At 50.0% G+C, this 10,133-nt stretch overlaps 1 protein-coding gene across 1 annotated transcript; it reads right to left on the bottom strand.

Annotated features, from left to right (window-relative positions):
• Window positions 1–463: 463 nt before the first annotated feature.
• On the bottom strand, window positions 464–9,151 carry Kcne1 (potassium voltage-gated channel subfamily E regulatory subunit 1). Its single transcript, XM_075954393.1, has 2 exons — window positions 9,077–9,151; window positions 464–1,316 (listed from the first exon to the last, which is right to left on the bottom strand). The coding sequence occupies exon 2, from the start codon at window positions 1,275–1,277 to the stop codon at window positions 888–890; it is 390 nt and encodes a 129-aa protein (XP_075810508.1). The 5' UTR covers window positions 1,278–1,316; window positions 9,077–9,151; the 3' UTR covers window positions 464–887.
• Between the last annotated feature and the right edge of the window lie 982 nt (window positions 9,152–10,133).

A 10,133-nucleotide genomic window follows, 5' to 3' on the forward strand; every position in this document is an offset into this window, starting at 1 on the left:
CTGGGGTGGCCACTTTCCCTCCTGCACACCTTGCTCAGGGTACCTGTTCTGAAGGGGTCATTTTCCTACTCTGTCTCAACCCTCTGAGAGACAGTTTCTATCCAGATTGAACTATGAGGTGTGTGTGTGTGTGTGTGTGTGTGTGTGTGTGTGTGTGTGTGTGTGAACTGTGAGGGATGCATGCGTTTGTGTGTCTGTGTCTGTGTGCGTTTGTATGTATAAGGAATGCAAGAGGGGTGTGTGGTAAGGGAGGAGGGGGAGACAGAAAGAGGATAGAGTCACAGTTGTGAACAAAGAGACATGGATAGGGGTGACACTGTGTTTGGATACCAATTCTGTGACGTTAGCAGAGACCAAAAAGCAGTGGCTGCAGGAGCTGTGGGGAAAACTCTTTCTAAGCAGTGGGCAGTGCACGAAGGTGAGGGGTCTGCGCCGTCTGCACCACTCAGAGTGGATTGCTGTTTCTATCAGAGCCGCCTCAAGTGTGTCAATGTCCTGTGGGGGACAAGGAAGATGGAGGACATGCCCTTTCCTTTTCAAAGGCTACTTATGAACTGGACTCATCGTGTCCAAGTCTCTGACCAGAACTCAGTCATGTGACCCTGCTAATGTCGGGAGATTTGGGGAAACTCGGCTTGCATTCTCAGAGGTCACATTGTTGGGTCTCTGCTAGATTTAAAAAGAGAAGGGTAGGTGCTGCAAAATTAATTGATCATCTACTAGAGAAGGAACATGATTTTAGGAAACTAGTGTTATCAATTCATTCCTCAACCCTCAATATCAAAAACTCTGATGGTACCCCTACAATAAAGACTATGACAGGCATGTAACCAGAAAGATGAGATTGTCACATGTAGGGCTTGTCTATGCATAATGAGCTATGGGGTTCACGACAAAGGCTTCAGTTCAGGAAGGTGTGTGGCAGGCTGTTCTACAGCCACCTGGTTTTCAATGACATAGCAGGCTCTGAAGCTCTCCAGAACACGGGCCTGGAAGAACGCTTTGTCTTTCTCCTGCCAGGCGTCCGACTCAATGTACACGTTGAATGGGTCGTGCGAGTGCTCCAGCTTCTTGGAGCGGATGTAACTCAGCATGATGCCCAGGGTGAAGAAGCCAAAGAAACCCAGCACCATGAGGATGTAGAGAGCTTCCAGCTTGCTGTCCTCTCGGAGCTGAGACCTGCGAGCCAGCCCCGACACATTGCTGCCCTGTTCGGCAGTCTCCTGCCACAACGTGGTCAGGAAGGGCATCACAGTCGTGGTGTTAGACAGGAACATCTTGGGCTTCAAGTTTTTCTCGGATGCAGAGCAAAATTCCTGAAAGGAAAATGCAACTTGAAATCAAATAATATGAACCAGCCACCTCCTAGCCATGCTAATAGTTCTTTAGAGTCTCAGGTGACAGGGGGAGTGGACGGCCATCCTTCCGTGGTGTGTACATCAGGATTCGGACAGACATCCTTCCGTGGTGTATATACCATTAGGGAGTGGACAGCTATCCTTCTGTGGTGTATACCATCAGGGAGTGGGCAGACACCCTTCCGTGGTGTATCCCATTGGGGAGTGGGCAGATACCTATTGTATATACCATGAGAGTCTTACTGGCCTCTCTTGGTCAACTGACGTTTGAGTCATTGCAGTTCTGCTCACGGTCCCCTCAGCTCTCTGGTAGGCAGCCATTGGAATGAGTTTCACCAACACACGGTACTGTGTCATAAGTGATATGGGGTCATGTGTGTCACCGGGTCTTTCCCTTTTCCCTGACTGCTGTCTTTATGGCCCATTCATATGCTGCATGCATGTGCAGTTCCTTACATTCCACCTATGTCCGTATCAGACACTCCTTTCTCTGCCCACTCCCCACAGAGATGGACACTCTGCTGTCCACTCCATAAACAAAGCAGAAGCCTGGCAAAGTAGCTCACTGGGTGAAAGTGCTGGTCATAATTCCATCCCTGGGACCCACATCATATACAGAGAGAGTTGATTCCCACAAACTGTCCTCTAGCCTTCTCGTGTGTGTCCCCTCCAAACACACATACATGTACACAAACAAATAAATAAGCAGATTAATAAATGTACTTTTAAAAAGCTTTTAAAAATGCAAAGGCAGGCTGGGCGATGGTGGCGCACACCTTTAATCCCAGCACTCGGGAGGCAGAGGCAGGCAGATCTCTGTGAGTTCGAGACCAGCCTGGTCTACAAGAGCGAGTTCCAGGACAGGCTCCAAAGCCACAGAGAAACCCTGTCTCGAAAAACTAAATAAATAAATAAATAAATAAATAAATAAATAAATAAATGCAAAGGCAGGAGGATCCCTATGAGTTTGCGTCTCCAGAATGAGTTGCAGGCCAGCCAGGGCTGGTGAAATCCTATCTCAAAAATAAAAAATAAATAATAAACAAAAGCGAGATGCAGCCTCATTCTGTCTCTATGACCCCGAAAATGAATTCTACATTCCTGCACCAGTTCTTGGTGGCTGTGGTAATGGGTGGGGATCTACCCCACGGGTTCATGTATTTGAGCACTGGTCCTGGGCTTGGAGCACCCTTGTGGGAAGCTGTGGGACTTTTAGGAGGTGAAAGTGTGGTAGAGGAAGCACAGCACTTGGAGTGGGCTGGAGGGCTTATAGTCCCGCCCACTTCCGTTTCACTCTGCTTCCTGTGAGCAGAGGACAGCTATGGATGGGCTCTGAGTTTACAGATCCCTGCTTTGTTCCTCCGTTGCTTCCCCTGTCCCAGACTCCACCCTGTTCAGACTTCAGCTCCACAGTGATGCTATGAGTACCTGGCCAGTGAAACCCCTTAGTAGTGCAACTAACGCTCTCCAATTCAGCTCAGCTCTCACCTCCATTCTGAAGCCTTCTTTGGTATGTAGGACTGGGTTAGCATCGATTGATGCCCCTGCCAGCTTCATCCCCTCCCAACTCCATCTCCACCAGCTGAGCTAAGGCGTGGCCCACAGCAGCAAAAGAGCTACCCAGAAACATTTCTTGAGCTGATATCTTCAAAACTTACTACCATCCCACAAACGGGGCCTGGCACTTTAAAGCCTGCTTATTCTAATTAAAAGAGGCCATCAGGCTAGCCTCAGAGCTTCAGTTAACTCCCTTTTCAAGTAGGAAAGCAGCTACTACCCAAACCTACTCTGCTCAGACTTTGGGGTCCCACCTCCAGCTTTGGATTCTGTCTTTGCAATTTCCTGGACACACGATTCTAGAAATGTCCCCAGCTTCTCCTGGGCATGCCTTTTCCTCTTTGAAAGATGGAAAAACTCAACATTGATGTTTTCAAGCTGTTGGAGCAAGCATGGAACGTGGCCAGTGCTGGATTGGCATTTCGTGGTCCTGAGCATGGGTGTGAATGGTTGGTCTTGACGGTCAACTTGACCGGATTGAGAGACACCTAATGATATTGGTAAAACACACTTCTGGCTGTGTCTGTGAGGACACTTCCAAAACTGATTAGCTCATGCGGGCTTTGACTTAGTCAATGGTTAGATCCATAAATGGATTCAGAATTTTAATAGACTAACAGAGGCAGTAGGACCTTTGGAGCTGAGGCTGAGTTGAAGAACATGGGTTGTCGCTGCCTTTGAAGGGTCTGCATTCCCCTTGGTCCCTTCCTGATACTGCTTGCTGCTTCCTGGCTGCAACAGGTGAGCAGACCTGCTTTGCCGTGTGCTGCTCCAGTCTCACCACAGCTCAGAACCACAGATTGAAATCTCTGAGAGTATGAGTGAAGACCAGTCCGTCCAGAGTGCTTTCTCAGTGTCTGTCACAGTCCTGGAAGTGACTGACACAAGGAGGTCATTCGGCCTCACCTAGAAGTAGCACTCTAAGAGTCTGTGGCTTCAGGCGTAGGTTTCATTTTGCCATGGTTGACGACTGTGGCTTTCCCCCCCTACTTCCTGGAAAGAGCTTTCATGATTGCTAGCCGACTGAGTTATGTGCAGAGGCCTGTTGGGGTGGAGAAGGTTGAAGAGACATCAAACTACTGATTCCTCAACGAAGGAAAAATCTAGTCCCTTTCTGAGCAGGGGGACAGGCAGGAGTCATCTAGAAACAGATCAAAACTCACAGCTCAGTGGTTTCTTCCTAAAAGAGGAAAAACCATTTAGGGAATCTAGGGCCCCTTCCCCAGAGAAGAGCAGGCATTGAGCTGCTCTTTTGGAGATTCTATTTCCCAAATCCCGGCGCGACCACACTGACCTGCTACCAATTGCTATGAGAGAGTTCTCACAGAGCAGTGATATGTGGGAGATGGCAGGCAGCACTGGGGGACCCAAAGGTTAATTGGTTTAGAATCAATAACTCTACACATTAAACTAATTTCAGAGTCAATTCTGTATTTAATTTATATTTGTGGGTTTGCTAAAAAAGTCCCGTTTCTTAAAACCAGGTGGAAATTACCATGGCCAGAAGAAACAGGCCTGGACATCTGTTTCAAACCCCTGGGCTCACACTGCCCTCCCTCTACTTTAAGGTCCTCCTTTAGCCAGAGAAGCACCTGAGCTGCAGCTCGCTGAGCTCTGCCTCCAGGGTCTCCTAAGACTTAGGTGCAGACTGGGAATTTGCATGTCAGGTGTCTTTTTCAGTTCTCAGAGCTCAAGCTACTGCTCTGGGCACCAGGCTCTTCACTTTGAGACTGTCAGTGAAGCACTTAGAAAATAATGACTCCTGGATCCCACCGCAGAGATGTTAATGATGTTGCTCCTGCCCGACACCGGACTTTTAAAAAGCTTCCTGCTATGGTTTGAATGTGTCCCCAAATCGGGTGCTGGAGAGAATTCTCAATGAAACCGCGCTGAGAAGTGTGGCCTTTAAATGGTGGTTAGGATGAGTTGGGGCTGCTCACCCCACTCTCTTTCATCCCTATTCCACTATGGGATGGTACGGGAAGAAGGTTCTTGTTAGGTGTGTGCCTTTGGCTTCAGCCTTTCAGCCTCCAGAACAGGAAGAAGGAACTGTCCTCTTGTGTGTGTCTCCTGTAGTCCATACTGGCCTTGAACTTACTATGCAAGGAGGATGACCTTGCATTCCCGCAGGTCTTGCCTCCACCTCTCCAACGCTGGGACTCTATTATATCACCACGCCTAGCTCACACCTGCTGAGGACCAGGTCTTCACACACTAATAAAACGCTCTCCCAAATGAGCTACACACCCAGCTGGGAATGAATTCCTCGTGTTACTGAGCCTAGGTGCCTTTTGTCATAGTGTTCTCTACCCCTGAGTGGCACTAACGGTCAGGTTTGCACCATCTAGGCTGCGCAGTGGAAACGCAGGAAACGGACTGATGTTTTCTACAGAACACCTGGCAGAATTAACTGTCTGAGATATAGAGCATGGCTTTATGGTCAAATGTTCTCAACTTTCTGTTTTCCAGATCTTTCTCGGTCTTGCATGCTTCTCCAGCAAGCATCGCTTTCATGATGCTTGTGCTGGCTCGCCCTGGCATCTTGCACCATGACTAGCTTTATGCTCGGCCAGAAATCCAACAGAAGCACCTGCCTTTCAGATAACAGCTCTACAGTTTACAGGTATCGTTACATACTTTACGTGCCTTGCTTTTGCTAAATGTTCTCTGCACCCCACAAAGCCTGCAGACAGTTCACTATGGCATTTCGTATACAGAGACTTCAAATGAGTTTGTCAGTGGCCTTGTGACAGTCCTGGCAGAAATGACACAGGGTCCAGTCTGCCATTGGGAACTTATGTCAGATCCCCAAGTTCACGTGCATGACAGTGGCAGAGCCCCCATGGCCCGGCGGCCCTGGTGTCAAGACTGTGGGACTCAGACGGCTGGGAGAGCAACTGATCCATTCATTTTAATTTGCAGAAATCTGAGCCCCACAGTGCAGAAATGATAACCCCAGGGTTATCTCTCCTATCAAAACACATGAAGCATAATTCTTTAGCTACCAGTTCCCATCTTATCAGTACAGCAAAGGGAGTTTCTAGGGCCTTGTAGATAGGAGTTGGAACCAGCCACTTCCCGGGTCAGTTGGGTCTCACATGTGAGGACTGGTTTTAACATTCCCTGAACTATTAGAGGTTGGTCCCCTCTCAGTTCTCCACGGACACTCTGTCCTGAGAGAGCCATTGGTCTGAGTCACTGACGTGGGTCCAGGCTGGCAAGGCAGCAACAGTAAGACCCTCGAACCCACAGCTTCAGCCATAACCAACCATGGGCTCAGGTTGGGTGGAATATTCTCACCCAGGCACTGACTGGGATTTCTATACATTTCCACAGATCTTGGGCTTGAGACGGGGCATGGTCCCAGGCAGAATAGTGCAAGTGTGTTTTTTCCTCAAAAGCTCAGGCACGGAGCTGCAGGTCTGCTGGAAGTCGCTCAGGACTCAGGCCTTGGGAGGCTGAGCAGGACTGAACGGCTGTGGCTGTGAGTGGAGCCTGTGTGACCCCCAGTGTGCCCCTCTGCATTCCTGCCCCACCCTGCTCCCTGTGCTCTTATTAGGTTACCTATCAGCACCGAAACAAAGGCTTTCCCAACACTGTCAACATTCAGAGGACTTGGGTTTTGCTCACCTGGCAGGGCTTTCTTCTAACACTTTAGGTTCCAGGATAGACGGGGGAGCTGGGAGTCATGGCCAGAGCTGGGGTCTGGCTCCTGCCCCTCTCAGGTTTGGGTGAACCAAAGAGCCTCCCCTAATCGCTCCTTGTCTCAGTGGAGTGGGGGCCTTCTTGTTCTCACTGACAGGATTCCTGGAGCATTTCCTCGAAAGAGCACTCCTTAAGCGAGATGCAGGGGTTGAATCTCCGAGGCATTGGGCCTTATGTGTTCAGAAACAGACTGTGAGCAAAAGCAATTCTAGATAGGCCTGACTTGGATGAGCGTGACCTTGGCTGAGCCTAGAATTTACACCAGTTGTCACTGGATGCAACTGTCTATTGCTTGTGCCTTTGTTTCAACCCTACCTCCAAATTCTGGAAACACACATGCAACGTTTATCCCTTAGTAAGGGGCCTCCAGACTCTCCAGGCAGCAAGCTGGCCTTGCCTTGGTCTTCCATTTCTCCTCTGGGGACTGAGGCCGACAGGGCTTCTCAAGGAATTAGGCCAGAGTATGGAGACCCAGAACCGCTAACGGGAAAGCTACTCTGCCATCTCCTGGCTGCGTGCAGACTGCAGTCTCTGAATCTGGTTCTATTCCCCTGGTATCCCCAGACCTCTCCGCAGGTGACAGACATGGAGGTATGGAAATGGAAATGCAGGCATAGAAGGTTCAACAAAGGAGGGCTGTGAGAATTTTGGATAAAGAACGAAAGACAACTGAAGTCGTTTATAAGGAAGGCGGTAGGAACGGTACCTTCAGCAAGTCAAGTCAACCCAAGAAGCCTCAGTTTCCCCATTTGAAAGCTTGGGATGGGGAACTCTACCCTGTCTACGTGCACACACCACAGGGTTGTACACACAGGGTTGTAAGCAACATCAAATGACCCTGCCATGACCTTTGCCCCTGCTCTTTTCAGGAGCATGTGCAGACCGTCTCTGTGGTCATGTGCTACAGGTTCTTCAAAGGCTAGATGGAACGGCAGACTGTGAAAACCCCACCCGGTCTCCCTGTGCTGGCCGCTCGTGATGCCAGTCTCTCTCCTACGACTGGAGTGTTGGCAAGTCTGGACTTTTCCTTCCAGGAACCTCCCAAGTCTGTAGACTATTATCTACTTCTGTTCCCCACTCCGGCTCTTAGATTACTTCAAGAAAGACTTGCTGTGTAAACGTGAGCTCAGGGTCAGACTCGACACCACTGCAGTGAGAGAGTAAATAGGAAAGAAAGCGCATTGCATTCTGGGAGTCTTCTGTGAGATGACTGCAGGAAAGCCCCGGAAATGCAGAATGTTCTCCTGCTAAAGTTTATATTGTTTTGTTTATTTTTAATAAATCTTTTGCATGATACAATTTTCATTGTCTATATTGCTATATATGGATCTGAAACTCACCCTATCTCCAGAGAGATTTAAGGCTACCAAACGGCAAGGTTTGAGAGCAGGGATCTTTGCGTCTGCAGTTTTCATTCTCTCCAGAACAGCTGGAACCGAGGCTGTGTCTGGTGGGAATGCAGTAATCGTTCATCAGAAGCAGGCATGCATGCATGAATGCATGACTGCCTCGAGTTCCATCTGACCCCCAGCAAGAGACCACACAAGAGTCTGCTCACCCCAGAGATGTCGATGACCTGTGTGAATCTCTCTGAGGTCCGTCAGCTTTTGTATTTGGGGTTCATTCCCAATCCACTATCACAGGCAAACCCTGCGGGGTGATGTCTGGGCTGTTTCCTTGGGAATTTGGGGTTCCTTCCTCACTTGCTGGAAAAGCCCAGGCAGAAGTTTTGGCCCCAGTTGACTGCCTGAAATTCCCACTACCCCCAAGAATTCAAGCAGTGCCTGTGAACTCAGCAAAGGGCCCATCTCCCTGGCCACACAGGGCAGCTACAGTTAGTCTTCCTCCATGGGGATGGCCAGTGCTTCCTGTGCTGAAGTGACCTACCGGTGCAGAGACATCTGAACAGCCCAGGGCGGGATGCCCTAAATGGCCCAGAGAGCCCTCTTGATCTCAGTGGAGTGGGGTAGGGATCAGGCACACAGCTGGGCTGTCAACCAGCTTTCTTCTAGAACGTTACCATTCCCTCTGCCATCATGATCTGATATTAGTCATGTTCTCCAAGTCCTGTGCCTTTCCCGTGGGAAAAAGGCCAAACCCCAGGAGCCTTCCTGATCAAAATCAATACACGAGTAAGGTGATAAAAATGAAATCAGTCCCGTTGTGGCTGCTGTGCCTTCTATTGCTGAGCTGAGGATAGGGGCTCTCTGAGGCTGAGCAATGGGGTGTGGTTTTAATTTTCTTTTGATGCTTTAAATATTTTCCAAATTTTCTCCGAGAATGCCTATGAGTTAATAAAAGCAAAATGTTTTCCTATGACTTCCCTGGAAGTGAAGACAGGCTGACAGGGGTTTGGCTAGGGGCTGAATGCCCTAGTATGAGGGGCATCTGTAGGCCAAGACTGAGACATGGTCCCAGGAGGGCATCTGTTCCAGGGGCAGCAGCCCCGGACTTACCGAGTTGGAAGCAGAGGGAGCCCGGTGTGCAGCGGGGTTCTTGGCGCGTCCTGAGGTTGGGCTCCTCTAGTGGAGCCCTAGGCTCGTTGTGCGGTGCTGTTTGGTGCGGGCGGAGCCTCGAGAGCCCGGGGTGGGGGTGGGGGAGCGCTCCGGCCCTGCTCCGCCTACATTCACCAGTCCAGGTCCCCGAGGTCACCCAGCCCACCCTGCACCCAGCACCAAGGGCAGGGAGCACGTTGAATCCAGCGGGTGGGCTCAGGGCTGTCAGACAGTCTGTAGGAGAATCAAGAGAACAGACCCGGGGAACACTGGACAAACACTCCGTTAAACAGCGGCAAACACAGTCACCTCAGAGATGGCTCAAAACCTCTCCAGATTCCTTTCCCTTAATATCCTTCTGGGTCTCTGTGGCCTTGCAGCTACAGAGAATCTATATTGAGTATCTACTTACCGGGTGCTTGGTCCTGGGTGAAGGGTGCTGAGGTGCCCAGATAGTTGGGGGCTCTGATGTAGGCAGTCAGTTGTTGGAGGCACCCCAGCCCTGGCACTACCTCCAAACTTCTTAGGCCGGTGTGTACCGCCTTTTTCTCCCAGCGGGAGCAAGCCCTAGAATGACTCAGAGAACTTCCCAGTCTGTTTGTTTCATAGTGTTACCCACCATCTGGGCAGGTGCGAGTCAGCGGGAGGCTGCCTGGTCTGGCCAGGCTGGCCAATGCCATAGCAGCACAGGCTTTGGACATGCAGCTGAACGGTAGCCGCAGTCAAGGGTCTGTGGTCTTCTTCATCTGGTCACTTCTAAGTGTGTTCCTGGGAACCCTCTGCAGGTGGAGGCCCTCCCGCGGCTCTGCCTGCCACACTCCAGGGCAAGACTGTTGATAGAGGCGGCTGCAGAGCTGTCCTCATGTGGGTGGCGGACTCCACAGTTAGCCACCTTGTAAAGACTGCCTCTAGCTTCTGACATCTAATTTTATTCTGAGAAATCTATTTTAGGGAGAGGATCTGAGTTTAGAGAAGTCTTAAAAATACAAAGGCTCTTTACAGGTTATTTACAATAATT

This window comes from Microtus pennsylvanicus, chromosome 1 (assembly GCF_037038515.1).
Source record: "Microtus pennsylvanicus isolate mMicPen1 chromosome 1, mMicPen1.hap1, whole genome shotgun sequence".
Lineage (NCBI taxonomy): Eukaryota > Metazoa > Chordata > Mammalia > Rodentia > Cricetidae > Microtus > Microtus pennsylvanicus.

Bases quoted from the DNA above. Each gene is read 5' to 3' on its own strand.
- Kcne1 (XM_075954393.1), bottom strand. From the start codon at position 1,277: ATGTTCCTGTCTAACACCACGACTGTGATGCCCTTCCTGACCACGTTG.